At 48.4% G+C, this 27526-nt stretch overlaps 3 protein-coding genes across 4 annotated transcripts; 1 reads left to right on the top strand and 2 right to left on the bottom strand.

Moving 5' to 3' along the window:
- Positions 1 to 237: 237 nt before the first annotated feature.
- LOC120652720 (protein trichome birefringence-like 28) lies at positions 238 to 4843 on the top strand. The gene is made up of 4 exons (XM_039930615.1): positions 238 to 1514; positions 1605 to 1985; positions 2479 to 2637; positions 3940 to 4843. Exons 1-4 carry the CDS (start codon positions 742 to 744, stop codon positions 4310 to 4312), a joined length of 1686 nt encoding a protein of 561 aa, XP_039786549.1. The 5' UTR covers positions 238 to 741; the 3' UTR covers positions 4313 to 4843.
- A 6291-nt stretch (positions 4844 to 11134) lies between these two features.
- LOC120652719 (pathogenesis-related protein 1-like) lies at positions 11135 to 11888 on the bottom strand. The gene has a single exon (XM_039930614.1). It carries the CDS (start codon positions 11823 to 11825, stop codon positions 11316 to 11318), a length of 510 nt encoding a protein of 169 aa, XP_039786548.1. The 5' UTR covers positions 11826 to 11888; the 3' UTR covers positions 11135 to 11315.
- A 13078-nt stretch (positions 11889 to 24966) lies between these two features.
- Positions 24967 to 26889, bottom strand: LOC120648833. Of its 2 annotated transcripts, XM_039925481.1 has the most exons (3): positions 26366 to 26882; positions 25977 to 26268; positions 24967 to 25112 (listed from the first exon to the last, which is right to left on the bottom strand). In XM_039925481.1, the coding sequence occupies exons 1-3, from the start codon at positions 26489 to 26491 to the stop codon at positions 25090 to 25092; spliced, it is 441 nt and encodes a 146-aa protein (XP_039781415.1). In that variant the 5' UTR covers positions 26492 to 26882; the 3' UTR covers positions 24967 to 25089. The 2 variants fall into 2 exon arrangements, with proteins under 2 accessions (XP_039781415.1, XP_039781414.1); XM_039925480.1 differs by lacking the exon at positions 24967 to 25112 and having other exon boundaries at positions 25547 to 26268; positions 26366 to 26889.
- Between the last annotated feature and the right edge of the window lie 637 nt (positions 26890 to 27526).

The raw sequence follows: 27526 nt of genomic DNA, 5'->3' as shown, positions 1-27526 counted from the left end.
GAAGATGGGGATGGGCAGATACAAGCATAGAACACACTGGCAGACGTTGCTGTTGTGGTTACATGTACAGCACCAGCTTACCCTCCAAACCCCCCATGGAAGCTTTGCAAGCTTGCATGTTACTCATTTGACCCACCCCCCAGTAGGCCCCGGTCTCATTCTCTCTCTCAGTCTCTCTAGACACATAGGAAGGTGAAGGAGAATGCCAATGGGAAGGGGAGCCAAATCCTCCTATAGTGCTAGAAAATAGCGAGGGTTAGAAGTGTTGGTGGAGGAAGAGATTCGGCAACCATAAAAGAAGAAAGCAGGCGAACCCAACCAAACATACCAAAGCGAAGCAAAGAAAAGCCGCGCCTCCAACAGAAGGGGACACCAAACTCGTAAAGGGATCGGCGTCATATATAGGGAGCGCCCAGGCGTTCGAGAAGGACAGGGGAGCTAGGCACGCGCAGCCGCAGCCGCAGCCGCAGCAAGCAAGTGCTGCGAGCAAGCTAAGCTACGCGAGCCCTGTTTCGTCTCCCGATCTCTGCCCTGCAGCAGAGAGGGAAGAGGAGGAAGAGGAAATCGAAGGAGAAGGATCTTTCTTCCTACGCTCTCGATCGGCCTTTCGTGGGCGACTGGGCGTGCACGCCACCTCGAGAGGGGTCGAGTGGCGGCGGCGGCGTCGGGGTGGTGGTGGTGACCGGTGAGTGTGTATAAACTATAAAGCGTGGGCGCGGAGGCCACCCGGGAGCTCCGGAGATGCAGCAGCGGCGCAAGTCGGTGTTCGCGTCGGCGCCGTTCGCGATGAAGCAGGCGGCGCTGGGCGCGGGCGTGGCCGCGCGCAAGAACGGCGCGCCGCTGTCGCTGGCGGCGGCGGTGTTCGCGCTCTTCGTCTTCGCCACGTTCCTGTACAACGAGGACATCAAGTCCATCACCGACTTCCAGTTCAGCGCCGGCGCCATCCGCGCCAAGGCCCCAGACCTGCACCTCCTGCAGGAGGCCGAGGCCGCCGCGCACGCCGCCGTCAACACGCTCGCCAAGCGCGGGGAGGCGGTCATCGTGCGCGTGCTCGAGGCGCCCGCCGCGGCGGGGGCGCTGGCGGCGCGGCAGGCGGGGGCCGCCAACACCTCCGCCGCCGCGGCAGCCAACGCCGCGAACGCCGCCAGCGGAAAGGCCAATGCCAACAACGCGGTGGACGTGGTGCAGGAGAAGGAGCGTGACGTGACGCTCCCGACCGTGACGGGCGGCGGCGGCGCGGACGAGGCGCGGCGGCGCGCGGACGAGGAGGCCGCCGAGAAGGCGTCGTCGGCGAAGGCCGCGGCGGCCACGGCGGCGCTGCGGACGGTGGTGAGCGTGCCGGAGACGTGCGACCTGTACCGCGGCAGCTGGGTGTACGACGAGGTGAACGCGCCCGTGTACAAGGAGGGCGAGTGCGAGTTCCTGACGGAGCAGGTGACCTGCATGCGCAACGGCCGCCGCGACGACTCGTACCAGAAGTGGCGCTGGCAGCCGACGGACTGCGACCTCCCGCGGTACGTACGCCTACGCTCGCTCTCCGAAACCTCCTCCCTTGTTCCGATCCGATCCTCTGAAAAGCAAAGTGGGTGGCGTGGCAATGGCAGGTTCGACGCGCGGCTGCTGCTGGAGCGGCTTCGCAACAAGCGCCTGATGTTCGTGGGCGACTCGCTGAACCGGAACCAGTGGGAGTCGATGGTGTGCCTGGTGCAGTCGGTGATCCCGGCGGGGAAGAAGACGCTGACCAAGTTCGTCAACGGCGGGTCCAGCAACGTGTTCCGGGCGCACGAGTACAACGCGACGGTGGAGTTCTACTGGGCGCCCTTCCTGGTGGAGTCCAACTCCGACAACCCCAAGGTGCACAGCGTCCCCGACCGGGTCATCCAGTGGCACGCCATCGCCAAGCACGCCCGCAACTGGCTCGGCGTCGACTACCTCGTCTTCAACACCTACATCTGGTGGCTCAACACCCTCGACATCAAAGTCCTGTGAGTATTGCATTGCTACCCCTTCAATTCTCTTCTGCTGCTGTTCCTGCACACACTACAATGTTTGATCCATCGATTGTTCGTCAGAAACGGTTTCTCTGTCTGACATTGCGAGCCGTGGCCGTGTTTGGATGACCCCTGAAAATTTTTCATGAAAACTTTTAAGTGCTTTGACCACTAATTAGGGATATTAAATAGTCTAATTACGAAATCACCTCCATAACTATGGTATTATAGCAGTTATTATAGCTAATGAGGCATTTGACCGTACGATTAGAGGATGATTAGGCTCGGTTACTATAGCATCACTGTAGTCAATCATAACGGAACTTGACTCATTAGATTCATCTCGAAAAGTTACACTCATCCGTGAAAAAAGTTTCGCAAATAAACTTCGTTTAGTACTCCATGCATGCATTCGTCTTTTTGTGAAAAAAATTTCAGGGTGTCAACCAAACAGGGCCTGTGTCTGAAAATGGAATGAAAATGGCAGGAAGGGGTCCTTCGACCAGGGCTCCACCGAGTACGTGGAGGTGGACCGCCCCGTGGCGTACAAGGAGGTGCTCAAGACGTGGGCGAAATGGGTGGACCGGAACATCGACCCCAACAAGACCACCGTCTTCTTCATGGGCATGTCGCCCAACCACATCACGTAAGCCACACACACACAAGTCCTTTTCTGACACTGTTATTTAGATAACTTCACCTCGCAGTATGTAGTAGGACTTTACTCTCGTTGTTCCAATTTGTGTGCATTTTTATTTTCAACGTCATGCAAACACGGTTCATTAAGCGTCGTCTCAAGTCGAGGGAGATCGATCGGCACCTGCTGCACGGGCAGCAGCACCAAACCGCACGCACAGTGACACGGCTCTGTCGATTAGGCGCTGGGCAATCAGCAGTCAGCGCTGCCTTCAGGAGGGGAAAAACTAGTGAAAGTGACACTGAATCAGAACCTTCACCTTGCGAGCAGTGACACCGGCTTTTGCGTAATTTGGTAATGAGAAAAGACCAGCGAACCTTCAGAGGTGTCGCACAAGCTGCCCGCCTTCCTTCACCCGTCAGCACTGCAGCAGCATGCCACCTGCTCACATAACTTCCTAGTAGGAACTTTCAGGATGGCTGGCGTAGCTGTATAATCAGGTGGAAGAACATGGTCAATTCATAGTACAATCATACTGCAAACAGAGATCAGGATAAGACTGCATTTTCGACAGAAAATTAGAACTGAACCAAATGGCCAAATGGGCATGCAGGTGGACCCTACACCAAAATTCTAAGGCCCACACCCATAGGCTTGCGACTCTGCGTGGGCCCACCTACCTAAGGCCAAGAGCAAGCATACGATTCCGGTTTCCCGAGCCCCGCGCTGCGGCAGCATCAGCACCTTAAGATAATGCTACGTCCAGTTCGCTACAGGCTGTAGCCTACTGCTGCCCCGGAAAGATGAACACACACTCTGTTCGGCTGGATGTAGCTGGTGGCTGGTGCCGATTTGTTGTGAGAAAAATGTATTGTTGGCTGGTTAGTAGTTGGTGGCTGGTGCTGATTTGGTGTGAGAGAAAAATACTATTAAGTGGTTGTAGAGCACCCCTGCGGCCTAGCCACTGCATACTTTCCATACTTTTTTTGTGCCTATGTTACGCAAAGAGATTCTTGTAGTGCTCCATCTGCAAAGCTGATCAATTTGATCGCCATGGAATCTAGTAGTAATAAAGCTGGGGCGTCCAAAGCCTCACACATGCAGTAATAATGGCACCAATATGCGTGCGCGTCATCAGCGTATCCCAGGACGACCGAATCTAGGATGCGCAGGGCTCTTTTTTAACTTTCGTAAAGGCGTCATCGCTAATCGCTATTGGCAATCGCCAGTCCTTCCTCTCTGCATCGTTGCTCTCTGATCTGATTTCTGAACAAGCTAATAACCGATGGCAACGATGCATGGCGCGCGCAGGCCGGAGGCGTGGGGCAACAAGGGCGGGATCAAGTGCGCGATGGAGACGCTGCCGATCGCGAACCGGAGCGCGTCGCTGGACGTGGGCACGGACTGGCGCCTCTACGCGGGGGCGCAGGAGGTGCTCCCCACCCTGCGCCGGGTGCCCGTCCACTTCGTCGACATCACCGCGCTGTCCGAGCTCCGCAAGGACGCGCACACCTCCGTGCACACGCTCCGCCAGGGGAAGCTGCTCACCCCAGAGCAGCAGGCCGACCCCAAGACCTACGCCGACTGCATCCACTGGTGCCTCCCGGGCCTGCCCGACACGTGGAACCAGTTCCTCTACGCGCGCATCGCGTCCAGCCCCTGGCCCGCCGATGCCCAGCAGTAGCTGCAGAAGCATCCTCTGTCGCTTGCTCTTGCTCCGGCCGGCCGGTATAGCTCACCACGGGGCTGCGTCGTCCAAAGAATTGACGAGGCTCCTCCGGTGCTACTCTTCATCCATCCATGCCGTACAGGAAGCTGAGCCAAGGACAAAGATGTCTTGACACACACAAGGGACGCTCTCGCCAGTGCAAAACCTTTCTCTTTTTTTCTTCTTCTCATTTTTCTTTCTTTTGATTGCGCAAAGCTGTTCCGTGTTGTTAACCTTTGATTCTTTTGTCGAAACAAGTGGAGGGTCTAGGATAAAAGAAGAATGTGGCGAGCTGTGTCGAGTAGGTAGCTCGCGCATTTGATTTCTGCTCCTAGTGAGCATGGCTAGGAGAAAGCAAAAAAAGAGGTCGTGCATGCATGAGATGTGAGGGGGGAAAGCAAAGAGGGGTTACATGTAAAGAAGAATTTTTGTGTATTACACTATGCCGGTGCCCCCAAGGTTAAGAGAGGTATAAAGACTTACCTACGAGGTGCATCTGTTCTTCAATCATGCCGATTCCAATGTCCCTTATCTTCCCTCCTTTTTCCCCCGCTGCTAGTGACCACTCTGCCTAACTGTGTTGTTCAAGAACTACTGTACAATAATGTTCAGAAAAACGATGCTCAAGGGAATCACCTGCCGTGTACTAGTTCTCTGAAGATGAAAGGGAATAAAGTTCCTCGATCTTGAGGCATGCGCGACTCACTCCATCTACTTGGTAAATTGAGGCGCCGAAGATGATGATAAAAGAAACTATTGGTCAGCTGATGCATTAATTCAGACATATACTGATTGGATGTTGTGTGAAAAATGAAAACTACTCAAAGAGAATGTGAACAGCTCCAATAAACCAGAACCAAGATATTGGTACAAATGCATGAAACCAGTATCTTTTCAAGATTCGGAGGAACTGGCAAACGCCCTACTATATGACGAGAGTAATAAGGTCGTGGATAACTGGATTCTTGACTGGAATCGTGCGATCTCCGGCATCTTCGAATGCCAAGCTGATGCATGGAATCCCTGTACTGTACCCAACAACGACCTGCGGAGGGGACACTGAACTTGGACTGGACCAAAGACACCATGCGGTGCGGAGCAACTTTACCATGGCACGCCATATAAGTTGCTGGGAGTCATCCACCACCAGTGTCGGACATGGACAAGATTCTCGGGCGCAGAAATGTGGAGGGGTCCGCCATTTGAGAGTAACTTCAGTATCATTGGCACCTTTACACACCCCAGATCTCACCCGAGTTGTAAAAGAGCACCACTACGGCTTATGGCCCACCCAGGAAATTATAGCAAATTAATGTAAGAGCCCAGCAGATTCCGGCTCCCATAGTAGTATAGGACTGATGGGCCAAATGTCCCTGCAAAAGCATAAATAATGAGCCCATGAGCATGAAAACAGGTCAGCGCGTATTGGTTGCTGACTATCGTTGCTAGAATCACATTGGTGATGTGAGGGGGAAAAGAACGACAGTCACAGTGAGACGAGAACAAGAGGAAAGTAAACCTGCCCGCCGCCCCCCCCCCCCCCACCCCCCGGTTTTTTACCACACCCCTTTTTTTTAAAAAAAAACTTTGGCACGAGAACTGAATGACAAGGTCCACCGCTTCCAGACGTGGGGTTTTCTGTGTTATTTGAACTTAAGAGGGATGCTCGTGCAACTGAATGCCACTGTGTAGTAGTAGTGCTTTGAAGATCCGCCCAATGCTTTGAAGACACTAAGTAGCAGTAGAGCTTTGAGGAAGGCAAGTGTCCTTAATCATACTTGTACCCCAAATAATTATTAAACTAGACGTAAGCCCGCACATTTGCGCGACTAGTATTGGAAATTCAAAACGTTGCATGTCATTGTATCCTTAATTAAAAGTTATACTATTGTTTTACCATACATCATCCTATTTATTATCATAAATTATGTCTTATTGTTGATTAAAACAATTCAACTATGATCTACCTATAATAACAATTTGATTTGTTGAGCTTTAATAATATGATGTAGATAATAATTCTTATTTTTATTTTATTTTGATGGATTGTTGTTAGCTTTAGTTTTTTATTAATAGTATATATTTGTAATTGATACATAGCTAAATGGTATTTTATATTTAATTTTTCATAATGGCATTGGTGGGTGGTTTTTTATTAAGCATAGGGGTATTTTAGGCTAAATTTTATTGTAATGGCAGTGGTGGGTAATTTTCATTTTTCTATTTTTCTCCGATTAACGTGTGTAAGGATCGATGGACCAAGAGGGGGGTGAATTGGGCCTTTTTCAAATTTCTAAAACAAATTAAAGCAACATTAACCTATGCAATCCTAATAAGGCTCAATTCACCAACCGGCTAACTAAGCAAACTACACAAGCTATAAAGAATACAACAAGATAAGAAACTAAGCAAGGTAGAGCTAAGTTATGATCTCTAAGGTCAAGCACATGAATAATTGCATGAGAGTAAGTGCTTGAAAGTAAAGAGTGGGCAAGAGACAACCGGATTTTTTTCCCGTGGTGTCGATGTGTTGGCACACCCCCCCTAATCCACGTTGTGACACTCACTAAGAGTCTTGTCACCTCTCATGTCACTGAGACGAGGGCGCTCACTAAGAGTCTCCTTTCACCGTCCCGGCGTGGTGGAGCTCAAGCCACGTACAAACTTCTTCGGGCTCCCACAATCCTTGGCAAGCTCCGAAAGAAACACCTTCAATCACCAAGATCGCCTAGGTGCTGCCAATCACCAAGAGTAACAAGCTAGGGCCTTCACTTGAGCAAGAACCAATCACCAAGAACGGATGCACACAAACTTCTCTCTACTCAAGTCCTTAGTCTTGCTTCTTGAATGATTGAATGAACAAATATGTGGAAGATGAAGCTCAAGGTGGTTCTCAACAATAGTATAAGTGTATGAATGTTGCCTGGTGTCAAGAGTGCTCAAAATGACCCATTGGAGGGGTATATATAGGCAGCTCACACGAATAGAGCCGTTGGAGAAAAGCTGCCAGAAAAGTACTTAACGCCGGTTAATCCGACGAACCTCCAATAGCCAGCGTCGGTTTAACCGATGCAAGTAAACTGGCTATTTGGAAAACTAGCCGTTACAACTGGGGCAGATTGACCGACGTATCATCGGTTTAACCGGTGAGTGTAGTTGTCCACTGATCAACTGAAAAACCAACTCTCTGGACAGCTGCACCGATGTTAACTCAAATCCATCGTCGGTTTAACCGGTGAGTATAACTTCTGAAATCCCTGGAAAAACCAACTCACTGATCAATTGCACCGACGTTCAATTTCAAACATCATCGGTTTAACCGGTGTATAGACTTGAAACACCCTGGAAAAACCAACTCTCTGGACTAATGCATCGACGTTAATTTCAAACATCGTCGGTTTAACCGGTGTATAGAACCTGTCCAGACTCTGATAACTGCGTTTAACCGACGTATAGAAAAGTTGAGTCGTCGGTTAAACCGGTGTATAGACTTTTTCTGATTTTGCCTTTTCTGATTTGAGTCTTGAATGAAATCCAAATATTCTTGAGGTATACGTTGAAAACCACTTATTTGAACTTCAAGGAACCTGAGTGACCATAGTGTGCATCCATTTTTGATTGACCATGTCCATGCTCAAGTTACTTAGTCTTAACCCCTCTTAATAGTGCGACCTCTACAAAACTATAAAACCTATACTAATCTAAGTGTCCTTCTCAACCTTGCGACACTTAGGACTAGAAAGCTCCTTAGTCTTGTTATATATTTGAGTTGAATACCGAGATCGCCTTTTTGAATAACGAAATTGAGGGGTCTCTTTGACATATGACCAAATGAGCGATAATATTTCATTAAGCTGCATAAACTCATTAGTCACAATAATAGTTGTCATTAATCACCGAAATATACCTAGAGGGCCTAGATGCTTACAACGTGGGAATTTCTAACCCTTGAGAGCGAACGTGGATGCTCCGTTTGTTGGCCAAATAATAAGATAATAGAAGATTTAAGTCATTTTGAAGAACTTATATTGGTAAAGCAAGTCACAACAAAAAAAATTAATATTTTACACAAGTTTTTTAATAAAATAAGTGATCAAACTTAGAATAAAAAACTCAAACAACATATAATTCGAAACGGAGAGAGTGGCTATTATCGGCTCTAGCGGACGACGGTTGCCCGGCAGGTTGTAGTTGCTGGTGATGAACATGAAGACGCCGCCGTCGTTGTTGCAGAACACGCGGGCGCACCCGCGGAGGCGGAGTCGCGCCACACCAGCTGCGTGTGCGGTGCAGTGGCCGCACGAGTTGCCCTCCGGCGCCGAGCAGTGTTGCTGCCGTGCTCGTACCACTGATCTCCGACCTCCAGACCACGACCCCACGGCGTCCGCCGCCGACCAGCTGTCGGCACCGGCGGAGCCCCAGAAAATGTTCTCACCGTAGGGCCCGCCCGGCCGAGTGCACCAGCGATTGGTAAAAGAAATGGCGATTGGTTACACTTGGTCGGTCAATGATGGCGCCTAGAAGATTAAAAGATTTCCAAGAGCGAATTCCATGGACCACGTATGAGGTCGATCGCCTCTCCGATAAAGATCAGCGGGGTTAATTTGGATAAACTTGGTTTACTAACTAGAAGACTTTGTTTACTTCGCACTCTGGTCTCGGCCGGCCATGCATGACTGGTCTCATGACTTGGCTTCGCGGTTGGCATGTACTCCAGAAAGATTATTAGGGTTCCAGAAGATTATTTGTTTGAAGTTTTCGCAGGCATTTTGACCAATGAAAATGCCTACCCCATTCGTATGTTCTTGGCCATATACGTACATACCGTGGAAGCTATATATATATATATATATATATATATATATATATATATATATATATATATATATATATATATATATATATATAGACACACACACTACTCTTTCCCTTTTTTGTGAGGGAAGATAAGTCAAGAGTAGACAATACATAGACCGGCTAGATCGATTATCGTATCATAATTCGTACGCTTGCTCGACCAAATTTCTATGCTGCTTTGAAAGGTTGAAATCAAATCGTTGTTGTACGAAGAAAAATACGATGGCGTATTTGTAGAACTTCCACGTACAATATACTCGCATGTGGTGTGAAAAAGTCACCAATAATGACTTTGGAAATCAGGACCGGCCCGGCCGTTACCTCAATTTGCCGCCAATCGCGGAGGATGGCTTGTATGCATGGATGCTAGAAATTAGCGGGCGGTATAAATACATTGGGTCCGAGCTTCAAGAAAGCAATATAGTGGCATTTTTTTCAAAGCATAATCGTTTGCATAGTAAGTCTAACCAAACTTTTGGAAAGAAAGCTCGTGCTAGGATCGGATCGATGACTGGGAGATGACATTTCCAACTACCCATGCATACGATCTGACGAAGTTACTCTCGTGCACCAATGGGAAATGCTGGACGGTCGTTTGGCGTGTGATCGATCCACCCATAATTGTTGATATGCAACTTTAAAAAAGGAAAAAAAATCACGATTGCTTTGCTTGTTTTAATTACGAACGCGAATGATCTGGCAGTTGCTTACGTTTAGCTTGAACCGTCATGTGATTGTGATAGTACTACGTGTCAAATGCTCGGTTTTACTACGAAACTTGCTTGCGTGCTCAAAATTAGAACTGAAACTCTGTGGATAACTACCCGGCCGTTCGAGTTTCGTAGCAAGCAACTCGCGGCAAATTGCATATCCGCCCGCGGACAATACGACATACGAACAGTACCATACGTCCGTGAAACTTGAGGCAAATATTGAATGTTAGAAGAGGTCAAGTAATTAATAAGCCTGTCAAGTTTCGTTCTGTACGTTGCCTGCATTGTTAAGCTCAGTATGAGTCCCTCTCATTTGTCAGCCTTCAATGCAACGGAAGGCTTCTGAATAATTCCAAGTCTCGTGATGGTTACGATGACGTGTGTGGATTTGCAGAAAGATCGATAGAACGTTTCGTATAATAGATAATGCCGGCAAGTGAAGCTTAGTTCAAAGTAAGCATGTTTCTGCGGGAAATAGGAATAGAAGGTGATATACACAAACCTAAGCATTGTACTCCCTCCTATCCGTTCCAAATTTACTTCGTTTGACATTTTTTTACCCTAAATTTGACCACTTGTCTTATTTGAAAAATTAATGCAAACATAGTCTAATTTAAATTATTTTGAAGAACTTTTATTAATAAAGCAAACCACAATAGAAGAGGTGATATTTTCCATAACTTTTACCTAAGCATAGTACTGCTCGCTCCTGATCGACTACGTCCTCCTGCTTCTTGGTGGCCTTCACAAGAATAACTAGTTCGTTTACTTCCTAGTGACAGTTCGCGGGATGGCACTACGAACACATTCCTGCATCAACACCATACGACTACATTGATCAAAAAAACCAGTCGAATAGCATGTCTATTCCAGCTAATAACAACGCAACCAATGTTTTTGGCACTAGTCCCACCTTGGGTATAGATCGGGACTCTTATGTTTCAATCTGCTTTTAGTTAAAATTGTGTTAGTCTGAACACGTGCACATGCTTTGCTTGTTTCACTACTCACTATAGCCATGGAAATATTGTTCAAATATATGTTTAATTTTGGAATTAAAATGAACCTGAAATTGCCTAATTGTCTAACACTTGTGACATTTATTATAGTAAAGGAGATATGGACAATTAAACAATAATTGAAATCTAAAGAAAATATATATGGGGATTGTTTGGCAAACCCAAATCCAAATTATCTCTGATGAAGAACATGATCCACAGGCAAACCCTGAATCAAACTGTGAAATCACCTTATTTATTTATTGCTGATGACATTCATTTTTGTACTTAATTTATTTAATACCATGCCACAATGCGTCAATGCACCTGCATATGCATGTACGCGTACGATGCATTGAAATTTGGAACTAGCTAGGGCATGCTCTGTGCGACTCCGATCGAGAGATTATTCTAGTACGGGCTCTGTCCGACGAAGTTGCCCGGCGGGTTGTAGTTGCAGGTGATGAAGACGCCGCCGTTGTTGCAGACGACGCGGGCGCAGCCGATGGTGGTGGAGTCACGCCACACCACCTGCGTGTAGTGGCCGCACGACTGGCCCGGCGGCGCCGAGCAGGAGTTGCTGCCGTGGTCGTACCACTGCTTCTCCGCCACCCACAGGCCGACGGCGTCCGACGCCGACCAGTCGGCGCCGGCGCCGCCCACGAAGATGTTCTCGCCGTAGCCGCTGCCGCTGGAGTGCTGGAGCGCGCAGTCGCCGGCGCGCTGGGCCGCGTAGCTCTGCGCGAACGAGGCCACGTTGTCGTCCCACGACACCGGGCCGACGCCGACGTCGGACCGCGCCGCGTTGTGCAGGTCCACAAAGTCCTGCGGCGAGTTCTGCGCCGCGCACGGCGTGATGAGGACGCCGGCGGCTGCCACCACGGCGAGCGCCAGAGCGAAGCACGCAACCTTCTCCGCCATTGCTAGATGAGTGATTTGCACTTGTACTGTGTCGTGTGTGTGTGTGTGGTGCAGTGTTGTGGCGAGTGGCCGGGGTATATTTATAGCGTAGCGAACGGCAGCGAGCACGGTGACTTGTCAAAGATATACTACTAGTATAGAGTATTAGTAGTAAACTTCGCTTTCCTTTGGAATAATACTACTTGTAGTAGTAAATAAACTGGTAAAAGAAATGGTCGTTTGGTCAGTACGTCAATAGTGGCGCCTAGGTAAAATTTTCCACGATAGCCGAGAATTCCATGGACGCCAACGCCATCGTCGCCGATAGGAACGGCATGATGGACATGGCCATTGTATCTTGGCTTCTCAGATCGCATGGTTTGGCACGTATTACGAGTTTGCGACTAATTTTCTTTTGGGATATAGAGTAGGTGTTCTTTCGTATAGAAGTGGTGAGCATATAGTGTGTGCATGTGAGCAAAACTTGCTCTAATTCTCCTAAATGGGTAAACTTGTGTGTGTAGTACCACTCCAGTAAAAAAGAACTACGCCAGAAAAGATTTATTCTGGCAAACGTGCCAGCATGAGTTGTGGCGAGTGGCCTGGCAGACTTGTCAAAGATATATTCCTAGTGAACTGGGAAGAGAAGCGACGGTACTCCCTCTATTTATTTTATATGTTAGGTTAGGTTAGTTTGTCCTAAAATAAACTCGTCCAGCTTTAACATATGTGGCGATGCCCTCTCATGGGTGCAAACTATTCTGCCCATAATTTTAATTTTAATGTTGCAACGGAACATATACGTCAGGATGATTACTATTGGAGCTGACATTTTTCAAGTGCCCTCGCTCGTTGCCAAGTTGTTCGTGAACCAATGGAAACAGAGGACGGTGTGTATACTGTATAGGCGCCGGTGAATAATGCAGGTGCAACTTGGACAATGCAATAAAACTCGATTACTGCGTTGCTTACGTACGTGACATATCAATTGACCAGGACATTGAGAACCATACCCGCATAATTAAGCTTTCTTTTTTTAGGAAGAGCTTTGTTTTTTTTGGCGTGTGTGCTGGGGGGGGTGCGCTATGCGTCGCGCGTGCTGCAAATATCAGATCCATCGCCTAAAGGATTTCGTGCTATTTATTGGGCTGTCTTTTATTTTATTTGGCCCAGTAGTCTGATTGGACCAGATATCTCCTTTTTAATGTTGTTTCTTTTTGGAACCCGCTCTTCCTCTTCATCCACGGCTGTTGCATGCACATGCATATGCTGCATGCAAGCACGGGTGTTTATTTCTTTTCTTTTTTCTGCTGCATGCACGGATATATATTATTTCTTTTTGTTTGGTTTTCTACTAATTTTCTTCTATTTATTTTACTATTCATTTGCAATGCTCCCGTAGATATTTCTTTTTTATTTATTTTCTATGTTGTTTATTTTTTATTTCTTCTAATATTTTCATCCACTATTCTCTATTTTTCTATAGACTAAGTCTATGTATACTATAAATATAGTGATTCTTAATGTTTCTTTTCATATAATTTCTTATGGTTTGCCCCCTGTCCTCTATCTGATATTTTCATTTCATTCTTTTTCTTCTTATTTCAATTTTTATTTAGTTAATGTTTCTTGTTTTTTAGTTAGTTCTTTTTAACTCATTTGGTTTGAGTATATGCTTGTAATTCTTCAAGTAACATTATCTATCTGCGCGTAACTAATTTGTTCATAATACTAAATTATTTGTTCCCGTTGTAGACTAAATTGTTCGACGATGCTGAATTATTTGTTTGCGATATCCATCTTCCATTATTTAGCCTATACAATTAAATTTTCGCGATGTTTAATATTTTGTTCGCAGTACATTATTTTTTGTTCATCATGTTTAGTTTTTTGTTCTAGAAAATAATTATTTATTCATGTTGTTAAAATATTTGTTCCCAACATCCGAAAATAATTATTTGGTACTAAAAAATATTTTTCGAAAATATCATGTTAACATAGGCAGGTGTAGTGTTGTTTTGAAAATCTTGTAATAAGCAAGATGATGGTGCAATTGGAATTTAATTTAGATGCACGGTTTAACATCTATAGATTTTTTAATATGAACCTCCCTTTGTACGTGGGTGATGTCATTAATTCCACTGCATGCATGCATTTGTTATTTATTTAGTCTAACAACTTACGATACAGCCTAAAATACTGAGATATGGCTTAACACACCGCCGATGGGGGGGGGGGGGGGCGTCTCGTTCATTTTGTTCATTTTAGTGGGCCACGAGTAGACATCTATTGGGCTTCACCGGCAGAAGATCAGCAAAAATATTGGGCTGCTAGTATATTCTTCTTTCTGGTCGTTCGTAATGGAAGTAATTGGGATACCTCCTCTCTGGGCTTACGCAACCTCGGCCTATTGGTCCGTTCGGACCGAAAAGAAGAAATATCCAATCAAGAATTTGTTCTTCTGGGCCCATTTGCAGCCGAGGATGATGGCCGAGGGGAAGGGGCCGGGATTCCCCCCCATTCTGGCTGTCTGGCCAACATCGAGATCACCAGAGTCAGCACAGGCTGACTAGTGACAACAAGCTGAGCACCTTGATAGTATCTGTGGCTTTTCTCCCACGCCCCGCATCTGCTCAAAGAGCTCCATCGCATGCCTGTGTGAGCCACTTCTCACGTACCCAGAAATCATGGCATTCCATGACACGGCATCACGATCAGGAACGCGGTCGAACAATTCCCTAGCCAGGGCCGTCTCTCCCCTCTTGGCGTAAGCTGTGATCATCACGTTCCAGGACACGGGTCCTTCACAGGGCTCTCGTCGAACAGCTCCCGGGCGGCGCCAATGCCCCCTCTCCTCGCGCAACCCTGGGGTTGCCTCAACTTGCTAGAATCAAATTGGTGATGTAAGGGGGAAAAAGAACTACTTCATTTAGTGCAGACTCAGTGAGACGACAACCAGAGGAAAGTGAGTCTGCCTTTTTTTTTTTTACCACACACCTACTTTGGCACGAGAACTGTATGCCAAGTTCTACCGCTGGCTTCCAGATGTGGGGTTTCACTGTTCTTTGAACTGGATGCTCGTGCAACTAAGTGCCATGGTGGCGCCGGTACGGTAGCCTTTTTCGAACGCGGACGACTAGCTGCTTTGAGATCGACGGGAAACGAATGGGCTGAATTCAATCATCAGAACAGGCCCTACGTGCGGGGAGGTCTTTCACGCCTTCGAAATCTGGATACGTCGTCTGTTTCTTCAGGGGAAGAAGGGTAAAAACACTGGACACGCCTCGGCGGGCATCGACGCATCGTTCACCGCCGACACCACGACCGGCGGAAGAAGCAGGAGGTGCCGTGGTCGAGTGGACAGAGCTTGACCGATTGACCACAAACAGAAAAAAAAAGATAATGATTCTTGCTGTCTTTAGTCGGGCTCCGCGTTGCCATTGGATCTCCGTCTCGTCGGCAGTTCCTTCGTAGCACAGATCAAAGTAAGCAAAGGTGAAGCAGTCAAACCCGCAGCTACGCCCTCACCTTGAACGTTGACGCGCGCACCCAACGTCTAGACCCGCCCGGTCGCGCGAGCGTGCGTCGGCGATTACGTAGGCGCGCGGTCTCCCTCCCTGGGTCCTGAATGCTTGCGGACGGCTTGCCGAGGGAGCAGTGCGTGGCTGGCATCAGCAGCCAGGTTGGATTGCTTGGGTGGCCGTTAGGAGTTTTGACCGTTGATCGATTGTTTAACCACGAGCTGGAGCTGGGGCGGCTGCGTGCCTGTACTATTTGCACGTGCATCCATGGCTGGGTGAACCTCGGGATGCGACCAACCAGTAGCCGGTCAACATATTATCGGATCATTGGGTCAACTCAGATCCAGGCTGTTTGGTTTGCCGGATTAGGCCGAAGCAAAATAGAAGGAACTAGAAACTTGGCGCGGCTTTGCCGCGCCCTACCTGAGTTGGGTCAGTTTCTGGCCAGCTTTACATGAAAACAAGCATATTGTGTACTGGTAATTTAATTAGTTGTAATCTTCTATTGGCTTTGTTATCACTGCAGAGTGTAGACACAAATTGCAAAGTGATTTTTGGATGTGAAAAAGTATAGTCGTCATTTCTCGTGGGCAGGGGAATGCATATCTTATTAATTAGAGCAGAAAAATGATTTCGTAAGCTCTCTCATGAGGCAAGAAATATCAGCTCCTAGAACTGTACCAAACATCAAAAAGGCCTGAAGAGCAGAAACCTGAAGTTATGAGGTTTCAGCATGTCAATCTAATATTGTTGGATAATCACTGGCTATTAAACTCAATGGTAAATAACATGGGTTTGATTTTTCATGGTAACAAGGTAAGGTGGCATCATTCCTATTTTACCCGTACGTAATGGATAGGTTTGTTGACAATATGATAATGTGATATGCAAATTAGGGTTTAGAAATGAATACCTAGTATGACCCTGATCGCAATGTATGTTGTATTTTTGAATGTTCGAGTATTATATATTTATTTGTTATCATGAAGCAGTCGGGGACTAAGTGTGTTTATGTACTTTGGGTTTGTGATTTAGAATAAGCACTATCTAGCTAGTTATAAGTTTTGGAATGAAGATATGCTTACAAGAGTAAGCACATATCTCCTGTTATAGTTCAAACGTCAATGTGTTTGTAGTATATCAAAATTAGAAGTCATGAAGTTAATATGAATTTAATTCTTAAAGCAATATATGGAAATTAAAAGTTAAAATTATTTTAAAGGAGCTGGCTTCAAAATATACATTCTTTAATGTCACAATGAGAACTCTCTTTCTTACTCAACGCAGTTTGGAACAATTTGTCATTATGAATATTTGTATAACTTAAACCATTAGTACAATAAGAAATTTTATTGTACTACTGTAGCATAGGACATTTAGGTCTCCACATTTCAAAGGAAGGAAAATTTTGTTTTATAAGCTGAATACAACAGCTGCATGCCTGCGTCTGAAGTTCTGAACATCAATCTTTGACAGTGTTGGATAGTGGAATTCAGAGGAAAAATGATATATGCAATTTCCTTGTAACAAATCGAAGGAGGAACAAATTATCTATGGAGATGGAGGGTTGAAGACTTTAAGCACACTGTTTGTACCTGTCGGTTCAAGCATTTGGGGTAGTGACGCAGCAGACATTAGCGTGATTGAGGTAGCCATGCACATCCACTCGCGGTGACGGCGTATGTACTTATATAGAGATAAACGGGGAGAGGCAACGCCATCTAATGCTCCTCAACACCCACGGGCTTCATGCTGGGTGGAGGTCGAAGATTGGCGAGCGAGTCACAGGGTCTGGCCGACAGCAAGGTACCTTGGGGAAAGCTGTGGAGGTCGAGCACGCCCGCACCGCCGGCCGCGCTGAGGTCGCATGGCCGATGGGGCCCCCGTCCCCACCCGTGCGCCAGGATGGCCGGGACTGGAGCGGCCGGGTTCGCCGCGCCCGCACCCTGTCTACGCTGAGGTCGCCAGGGGCCGCTGGGCTGTCACCAGCGTGGTCGCGCCGGGATGGCTGGGAACGCAGCACCTGCGGCGGCGATGCCCGCGCCGGGAGGAAGGAGGTGCGGGCCGCGAGCGGGTTCAAGAGAATTCGCGACCATGGCTTAACGGGTGTGACACCCGCTACGAACCCGATCATACGGTCCACATCGTGTCTTGGCTGGATCCGACGGCTATCAGGTTAACGGGCTACGTGGCCCTATCGGGCGCCCGCGGTTTGATCCAGAATTCGTATATAGAGAAGATTGTGATTGAAAGGCAAGCAAAACAGGCCGCAGGCCACTTTGGCATGTTTTGAGTTCTTCACGGGACGGAGTAGGACGGAAGGTTTTCTTCCACCTACCCTGCTACCAGTGGAGTGTATGAAGTATGGACGGGGGATATTTCTGTTTTCACACACCTGTGTTTGTGACGGAGAGCCCATTCTGGCCCATGCCCACCCAGCCTGACCCAGGCCTTCTTCTTGTCTTTTGGGTCCAACCGCCGTATTCGCCTTTTCCTGGGCCCAGGCCCGGCCTAGCCATCTGGGCAGATGCTGCTCTGCTGTTGTTCACTGGAGTCAGGCCTAGCCGTAACATGGCTTGCTGAGCTGGCTGGTGTGATGGGCGGTGGCTGAGCTGGCTGGTGCGGTGGGCGGTGGCTGAGGCTGCCCCCAGTGGCGCTCTGTAAAAAAACGGTACCCGTTTGCTGTAGTTTTTTACCGCAAAATCCTCCGCAGCGGGGTACTCTAACCCATGCGGAAAAATAGCGCACCTCCACCCATCCGGTACCCCGAGCGCAGGTAGCGCGGGCTCGCCATCCGCTGACGTGGCGCAGGCGAAGCACGAGCGGAGGCTAGCAGGGGAGGGGCGCCGCTCCGCACCCCCGCCACCACCCGCAGCCATGGCCTCCGCCCACAGATCTGGCGGCCACCGCCCTTCGCGCGGAGCACGAGCGGAGGGAGCACGGAAGCCGTCGACTGCTTCATCCCGGATGCCGACCGCAGCTCCATCCTCCCTGCGCCTCCTTGCTCCATCCACCGTGCCTCGCTCAATGGCATGTGCGCTCCCGCCGGCGGCTGCACGAGACGGGGCGCCCGCGCGCTCACCCGCCGCCGGCGTCACAAACTCGGGCCAAGAGAAGGGGCGAGGAGGGAGGAGGACGCGGCATGCCAGCTCGAGGCCACAACGTCATGGCCTCCGCCGCCACTCCGAGACGTGGCGAGCCACGCCGCCGCCGCCATGGCCTCCGCCATGGCCGAGCCGAGGAGATCCGCGCGTGGCCTATGTCTTGCGAGCCGCGTCGCCGTCTGTGACATCCCGAAAAATTTACCAAGATAAATCACGCGCTAAAAATAATTTTTAAAATTTCTTTTCATCGTTGAGCTCAAAACTTTCCTAAATCCCTTTCGCCCAAGATCCTGATCCCTTGAAATTATTCCCGGCGACCCGCCGTCCCGACACCGGTACAAATTCCCATCGATTTCTTTCCCTCGTTCCGCGCAACGCGCGGCGCTTCGCCGACCGGTGCGCGTGCTCGTCCGGCCGCGGTCGCCGCCGCGAATTCCGCCGCCGCGATGTCCCTTTTCTCTCTCTTTTTCCCTCTCTCCCTCTCTTTTTCTTTTCTTTTTCCCTTCTCCTTCCTCCTCTCTTCTTCTCTTCCCGCTTCCTGCTCCCGTACGAACAGCCACCTCCCTGTGCCACGTGCAGCACGCACCCTCCCCCACGTGCACCACGCATCCGGGATGCCCGGCGCGCTGCTCGCCGTTGCCTTAGCCGTCTCGTCGTCCTGTACGCCGTCGCTAATCGTGCCGCCGCTCCGCGACACCCCGATGAGGCCAAACCGCCATTAATGGCCACCGAGCTCAGCCACCGGTGCCCCCCCCCGCCCTCTCCACCGCCTCTCCCGGCCTATAAATAGGGCCTCCGCGCAGCTCTCGGCCACCACAACCACCTCCGCCACCGCATGCCCTCTCCCCAGCCTCGCAGCGCCGCCATCATAGCCGCTGTCGCCCCACCTCCGCCCGCCGCCGTGGGCAGCCCGCCTCGCTCCATCCCAGATCAAGGTGAGGAGGGGAATCGAACCCCCTTGGCCTCCTCTCCGTTTTCCCCCACTTCCTGGCCTCCCTCGCGCCCAGGGCCGCAGGCCCCATGCCCCCTCCTCCTGGACCCTTTCCCCTGTCCGCTCCTGTGTCGGGAGGAAGAAGAAGGGGGCAGTTTTGCCCCCAGGCCCCTCCCTTCTCTCCTTTTTGTTTAAGAGCCCTCCCACCTCTCTCTAGTTCTTTCCCAAAGAAGCCCCTCCCCTTTATTTCTTTAGAAAATTAGTCCCTCCACTATGCAAAGATATTCATGATTAAACCCCTGCCTTTTTAGTGTGACCCAGATATTTCTAGTAATTCCAAACAAGCCCTTCCCTTTCCACAGATGATTATAAATAGGTCCCCGAACCCCAGTTTAGCCCCTAACCACTCCCTTAATCCATCATTTCATGCGCCAAACATCCTCCAATTCTCCCAAAATTCGACCACGCCATTTCCAATATAATTTCGGCCATGCCATTAGAAAACCGCCCAAAAATATCACTCCTATCTTCATATCTTAATTGTTCTCGATTCGAGCTCAACGATCAAATCTTTATTTTTTCTTGATTGTGTGCTTGCTTGTGTGCGTCATAGATCACGGTGTGAACAAAAGAGAACCCGTCGACGAGCAGTACCACGAGCAAGTGAACGAGGACCAGTTCCGGGACCCCGAACCTGAAGGACAGTACCTCGATCAGGACTTCCCAGAAGGCTTTGAGAACGGCAAGTTCAATCCCGCCCTTTGATGCATGTTTTGTCCCAGTTTTTATAAACACAACCTATTGGCCGGTTTTACAAAACTGCATGTGTTTTATGTGCTGAAAACACGGTTGAATAGCCACCTCTTGATTTGTTATAATCATTCCTTGACCACCTAGATTAATGTCTGAATGTGTTCTGTTTGGACGTTAATCGTTGCTATAATGCTTAGGACCTTAAACACGTTACAACTGTTTTATAAAAAGAAAATGTGTGAGTGTGTGGGAAGGGAAAATGTGGAATTTTCGAAAGATGAGTTTAGACGGGATGGATGGCACTTCTGTGTGAATTGCCAAATAGTGTGCTCGTACCTATGTGGTTGAGCAAGGATGGGAGATATCCATCTTGTCACAATTAAGGACCGAGTTGATGTGTCATCTTGCCTAACTCCACTATCGTGCAAACCACTCGACCGTTGTATGGGCAACGGCTTAGCATAAACCCCACTAGTTAGTCTGATAGCCATCAGGAGAGCTGAGAGCAACGGGTGATTAAGGAGAAGGGATTAGCTCTGTGTGACTTATGTCCCGGTTAAAACCTTTGTGATAGGTCAATGACCCCTTGGTGGATCCCGTGATGGCTAGTCAGGTCTAGCTAAGGTGGGTAATGGCTTTGTTGGGATCTGCACCGACACTACGGTGATCGAGTTGTGGTACCCCGCTTGTGGGTAAAGTTGCACACCTCTGCAGAGTTAAAATCTATTCGAATAGCCGTGCCCACGGTACTGGGCGAGTTATGGTACTCGCGCGCCCGTACCCGGCCGCCTCCACGCGCTCCACGCGCATGCCACAAGGCCGCCATCACCGCCGCGCCGCTCGCCGCTCCGCGAGCAACGCCACGTGCGCCGCCCCGCCCTCGCCGCCGGCCGCACAGCGCCGCCACCTCGCCGCTCGAGCCGCTCGGTGACAAGCACAGCGCCCCGGGGGCCCCTCCACGTGCTCGCCTTCCTCTTGCACACCATGCCGCTGCCCGAGACGTCGCGTCGACGCCGCGAATCGCGCGTCATGTAGCTCCGCGACACCCTGAGCGCCATTAATGGCCGCCGCCCGGCACCAGCGGTGCCCCTCCGCTCCACCGCCTTTCCTCGGCTATAAAGAGGCCCCCGAGCGGATTCCGCCCAAGGTGAGCGGGGGGATGGAGTCCTCGCTCCTCCCTCTCCCTTTCCCCCACAAGCGCCCGCTCCGAGCTGCCCCCACCGGCACTGCCCGCGGTCGCCGCCCGCCCGCCATGGCCACGGCCGCCACACCCCTCCCTGCGGGTCCCTCCTCTGAAATTGGGGAGGGGGATCGACTCCTAGCGCCGCCTGGTCCCTTTTCCCCCTCCTCCCTTCCGCCATCGCGGCCCAGGGCCGCCGGCCAGGCGCCGCCTGCGCCCGCCCCTCCCTTCCTCTGTTTCCCGTGAAGAGAGGAGGAAGAAGATGGCAAATTTTCCAAAAACCCCTCCCCTTTTCTCTATTCTATAAAGAGCCCTTCCACTCATTTGCCTTTTTGCAAAAGAATCCCTTCCCTTTATTCTATTTCAAAATAAACCCTTCCCTCATATAAACATAATTCTAAATAAACCCTGACATTTCCAGAGTAGGCCAGATGTTTCCAAAAATTATAGTCAAGCCCCTGCCTTCTCGAGAATAATTACAAACAGGTCCCTGACTCCTTGTTTAACCCCTAAACCTTTACATAACCTATTATTTTATGCGCCCAACAACCTCCGATCGACCTGAAACTTTACCACACCTTTCCTAGCATATTTATGGCCATGCCATTAGGAAATTGCCCAAAAATATTACCCCTACCTCCATATCCTAATCGTTTCCGATTCGAGCTCAACGATAAAGCTTTTATTTCTTTTTCTTGATTGTGTGCTTGTTTGTATACGTCGTAGATCACAGTGTGAATGAAGGAGAGCCCGTTGACGAGCGGCACTGCGAGCAAGCAAATGAGGATTAGTTCTGCGACCCCGAGCCCGAAGGATAGCACTTCGATCAGGAACCCCCGGAAGGATTTGAAGGCGGCAAGTTCAATCCCGCCCTTTGATGCATGTTTTGTCATAGTTTTTATAAACACAACCTATTGGCCTGTTTTATAAAATTGCATATGTTTTGCCTGTTGAAAACATGGTTGGATAGCCACTCCTTGATTTGTTATAACCATTCCTTCACCACCTAGATTAATGTCTGAATGTGTTTTGTTTGGACATTAATCGCTGCTAGAACGCTTAGGACCTTATACGCAATACAACTTGTTTTACAAAAAAAGGTGTGCGTGTGTGGGAAGGGAGAAATGTGGAATTTCGAAAGATACGTTTAGACGGGATGGATGGCATTTCTGTGTGATTTGCCGATTGGTGTGCTCGTGCCTGTGTGGCAGAGCAAGAAAGGGAGATATCCATATTCTCACAACTAAGGACCGAGTTGGTGTGTCATCTCACCTAACTCCACTATCGTGCAAACCACTCGACCGTTGAATGGGCAACGGCTTAGCATAAACCCCACTAGTTAGTCTGATAGCCATCAGGAGAGCTGAGAGCAACGGGTGATCAAGGAGAAGGGATTAGCTCTGTGTGACTTATGTCCCGATTAAAACCTCTGTGATAGGTCAATGACCCCTTGGTGGATCCCATGATGGCTAGTCAGGTCTAGCTAAGGTGGGTAATGGCTTTGTTGGGATCTGCACCGACACTACAGTAATCGAGTTATGGTACCTCGCTTGTGGGTAAAGTTGCACACCTCTGCAGAGTTGAAATCTATTCGAATAGCCATGCCCACGGTATTGGGCGAGTTACGGTGTGGTCACGCAACTAGTGTTTCTTTTGGGATGGGTAAGCATGAGTTGTTTTGGGAAAAGTGTCCGGCAGTTATGACGTGTGCTACGGCGGATGAGGAGTCCAGTAGCTGCTTAAAACTTGGATCTTGTGTGGGTCAACACTACGTGTTACTCGGTGCAAGAAAAACTTGCTTGAAAATCCTTTCTTTCAAATGAACCCCTGCATAAAATATTGCTTTCCGCAAATTAAACCCTAACCTTATCCTTGATTTACCCTGTGCATTATATTCTGTTTATACCCCCTCCGTGGGTGTGGTTGGACTTGCTGAGTACGTTTGTACTCATCCCATTCTTAATTTTTTTCAGAGGAAGATCCAGACTACGTTCCCGAAGACGTCGAGTAGGGTACTGTCCTGCACCCAGCCTTGCCTGTGGATAGGGTCACCCGCAGAAAGTTTCGTATGGCGCAAGACTCTGATGACCCACTCTTCGTAGTTAATGTAGTTGTGTGGGTTTTAGTTGTAATCCTCGCGATAGCAGCGCTTCACTGCCCATTACCGCGTAGAGTTGTACGGTGATGAACCATCTGTTGTAATAAATGTGTCATCAACCTCCTGGGACTGATGTTGGTATCACATTTAAGTCTTCTCTTATGAGGGGACGCTTCAATGCCCCGCCGGCCGGCCCTGACGCGCAGGGGAGGACAGAGCAGGGGAGGGAGAGAAAAGAGGAGGGAGATGTAAAAGAGATAAAGTGTGGGTCCCACCCGTCAGTGACTATAGAAGGAGTGGGTATAGTAGATTTGAGTAGGAAACGTAGATGACCAGGATATAGAGAATGAGATATAGAGTATGACGAGCGCTGAAGAAACGAAGATAGAGGATGGAATCTTGATGACCAAAATAGAATATTCAATTTAGAGTATGAATTTGAAGTACGACGAGTGCGGACAGCCTGAGCACAGCTGCCTCAGACCCGAGCAAACCGATTTGGGCCCTGTTTGTTTCCGTTTTTCTGGACTTCGCTTTTCTGAGAATCAGGATTCTGAGATAAGCCAGCTGTTTGGAGAATCGGCTGTCTGAATAAGCTGGGTATTTGGCAATCCTGATTATTTTGAGCCGATTCTCTGAGCTGAGTGGTATAAAGTCTGAAATACCCTTGAGGCTGATGATATCTCATTTGTTTGCTAAATACGAGCAGAATTCAATAATTCTTATAATTTTTTACAATCTTGACTACATAATTATATTACTATTAGGTCAAATAGATTAATATCACAATTAGCCCAAGAGATGTGCCAGCACTAATTTCTAAACATTGAGTACATAAATGATGGATACAACTAATTTATAAACTAAATCACGAAACCATAGCGGTAGCGATCGCATCACGAAATGCATTCATATCGACATCATCTCCAGTACCACCATCGTCATCATAAGTGGGATGAGGACTATCATCTTCAACGTCTTCTTCAAAATGCGGATCTTCTAAGTCACATTCCCTAATGAAATTGTGAAGGGCCATACAAGCAACTATAATCTTGGACTGCTTGTTAACTGGATAACTGGGCAAGTTCTTGAGAATGCGCCACTTCATCTTTAGAACTCCAAATGACCGCTCAATCACATTTCTAAGGGATGAATGTGCATGATTAAACACCTCTTTCAATCCCACTGGTTGGTGACCATGACGCCATTCGGAAACATGATACCTTTGCCCCTTGTAGGGTGCAAGAAATCCTTTTCTATTAGGGTATCCAGAGTCAACAAGATAATACTTTCCTGCATATCAAATTTATGTCATGTTACGTAGCAATGAGGAATTATTGATCGAAAAATAAATTGCCCGCAACTTGTTCTTACCATGAGGAGGATGCGGAAACTGGTCCTTGTATGTGACTAGCGTATCCAATAGTACACGAGTGTCATGAACAGAACCAGGCCAACCGGTGACAACAAATATGAACTGCATATCAAAGTCAGATACCGCCATCACATTTTGTGAGGCATACTTATGGCGACCAATGTATTTGGGTTGTTCACTTAATGACACAGTTACCGGTATATGAGTACCATCTATTGCACCTATGCAATCTTCAAAATGCGGTCAGAACCTTGCTTCTTGCAGTCTAGGATGGATTGTACCAAAATGTGGATCTTTTGGCCTCACAATATCAAAAGCTAATCTCATAATGGAATCAAGAACTGCTGCAAATTTTCTACTAATAGTTTCTAATGATCGACGAAACTTGTTCCTGCATTGCCTAAAAGATTGAGGTGCACCACAAGCCCATAAAAACATTCCTAAGGCTTTCTTGCTACAATATACTCTGCTTGATTTCAATCCATAATTCTGTACCAAGGTGTCATGAAGCCGTAAGAAAATTGACCTTCGCATTCTGAACATGTCATAACAATCAACTGGATTTTGTAGTGTTAACTCAACCCACTGTATACCGGTCATGACAGGTAATGAAGAATTATGTATTGTCTTCTTGTGCAGATTGCCTGATGCCATCCATTCCAAAGCAACCATTGCTACCATAAAATCGTCGTCGTCGTCGTCAGACTCATCCACAACCATGGCATTCTGAGACTCAGAAGTGTCTCCAGATTCACTAGAACAGCTAGAAGAACTCATAGATAATGAAAGCCTGTAAAAAGTAACAATTAGCAAGCCAAATTTTTATTGGTACAACATAACTGATAAATGTCTTATGAAACAAATACTCCAGTATCACACACATCAAACTTAAGGATGCAAGGAAAATGTCTCACAAAACCAACTTAAGGACAATAAAAAAACACACTAATGCTTCTTCCTGTTCTCCCATGCCCTCCTTAGCCAACTCAGCCTTCCATTTGGTGTCTTCAGTGTAATGAAGACATCACGGTTCTCCTTCTTGGTAAGAAGTTGTGTAGCATAGAAGTGTCCATCACTCCCTTCCTCAACCCCATCATTAAGACTTGCTCCAACATACTTCCAATCTCATCTCTAACAAGATCAACAACTTGTGAAGTAGCAGACTGTTTACTACTCTGAGCTTTAATCTCATATGCTTCAACCAAACGCTTCATGCATTGGTCTCTGAAAGTCTTCTTCTTCTTTCCCTTAGGTGAGTGATGTGCAGCCCTTTTTCCTGCTCTCCTCTCTGTACTAGTTCCAATCCCACCTATCTCTCCATCATCATTACCAGCAACATCATTACCGGCAACATCACCCTCCCCAATTTCATCATCATTGCCATGCCCAGTTGGAACATAAGAGGTCTCATTTGTAGCTATAACAGCTTCAAACATTATTCTCATTTGGTCCTCATGCTCAAATGGTAAAAATCTGAAATTAGAAGTACATCCTGGCATGGCCTACAAAATATATTAATGCATTCATTAGACAATTTGTTGAAGAATAGAAACTTTGCCAACAAAATATATTAATGCATTCATTAGACAATTTGCTCACATTTTCTTGTTCCTTCCACCAATCATCATCAGCAACAATACAACCAGTATTGGGATCCCTTCCCAATCCGGTGGCTCTCAAGTTTAAGGTCTTCCATTGTGTATACTTTTTTTCAGTACATCCCATCGGTTCTTCATTTGCCCTTCAGTATATGGCCTTTTGGTTCGTTCATAAAATTTCCGAACCAGATTTGCATATCCCACATTGTTCAAACATTGTTGAGGGCGATTGTGGGCAAGAACTTCTTCGCAGCAGATATCATTGAAAACTTTGGCAGCAAAGGAATCCTATTTTGATACAACCTTTTCCGATTTTTCCATCTAAACATACAAGGTCTATTATTCCAAAAAAATTGTACAACCAACTACTGTCCAATCCACATGCTGGTTAGAAAGTAAACTAAGGCCTTGTTTAGTTTCCAAAAAATATTGCTAAATAACTGCATGGCTGCCTAATCAAAATTCCAACTAACAATTCATGTTCCTGAAGATCTACCCATATTGCAGAAAATAACTGGAATCCCATACAAATCTTTGCATCTCATACTACTCCAGAGGTCATAATGCCAGCATAAATAGCTCAAAAATAAACTATGCTCAGGTCCAATCCACATTCCAACAACAAGGGCGGCAGCGTACCTTGGAGGCGGCGGTGGCGCACGGCAGGGGTGGCGGCGGCGCACTGCAGGGGTGGGCAGCGTAGATCCGGCGTCAGTCAGTGTCGCTGGCGCTACTGGAGGCGGTGCTGCTCCAGGAGGGAAAAAAGTGCGGCGCCGTCAGTCATGGGCCGGCGGTGCTGCTCCAGGAGGGAAAAAAGTGCGGCGGCGTACCTTTGGAGGCAGGGGAGGGCAGGACACCGCGGATCTGGAGGGAGGCGACGTCAGGGGAGGACAGGGCCGCGGGTGTTGCTCCTGTTGGGGGATAAGGCAGGGGCACCGGCGCTGCTTGCTCTCGAGGGACGGAAGGGCCGGCGCTGCTTGGTCTTGCGAGGACAGGGCACGAATCAGGTGGCGGCAGCGCTGCTTCGGAGAAAAGAAAAAGAAGGGCGGCGTGCGTACCTGGCGTACGGGTGGCGGCGGAGCGATTCCAGGGCGAGGCCGACGCGCAGCGGTGCGAGGCGCGCGGGATCTCGAGGCGCTCCGAGCTCGCTCCGGGCCACGCG

This window comes from Panicum virgatum, chromosome 9K, assembly GCF_016808335.1.
Source record: "Panicum virgatum strain AP13 chromosome 9K, P.virgatum_v5, whole genome shotgun sequence".
NCBI classification, from domain to species: domain Eukaryota; kingdom Viridiplantae; phylum Streptophyta; class Magnoliopsida; order Poales; family Poaceae; genus Panicum; species Panicum virgatum.
The sequence above is the reverse complement of the archived record's forward strand: the minus strand, read 5'-3'. Positions and strand labels throughout refer to the sequence as shown.

What these genes read in the sequence shown, in the direction of transcription:
- LOC120652720 (XM_039930615.1), top strand. Translation starts at nt 742, where the DNA reads ATGCAGCAGCGGCGCAAGTCGGTGTTCGCGTCGGCGCCGTTCGCGATG. An exon ending in ACCCTCGACATCAAAGTCCT is followed by an intron (nt 1,986 to 2,478) that starts GTGAGTATTGCA and finishes TGAAAATGGCAG; the next exon opens with GAAGGGGTCCTTCGACCAGG. An exon ending in ATGTCGCCCAACCACATCAC is followed by an intron (nt 2,638 to 3,939) that starts GTAAGCCACACA and finishes TGGCGCGCGCAG; the next exon opens with GCCGGAGGCGTGGGGCAACA.
- LOC120652719 (XM_039930614.1), bottom strand. Translation starts at nt 11,825, where the DNA reads ATGGCGGAGAAGGTTGCGTGCTTCGCTCTGGCGCTCGCCGTGGTGGCA.
- LOC120648833 (XM_039925480.1), bottom strand. Translation starts at nt 26,491, where the DNA reads ATGGGATGTACTGAAAAAAAGTATACACAATGGAAGACCTTAAACTTG. An exon ending in GGTGGAAGGAACAAGAAAAT is followed by an intron (nt 26,269 to 26,365) that starts GTGAGCAAATTG and finishes TATATTTTGTAG; the next exon opens with GCCATGCCAGGATGTACTTC.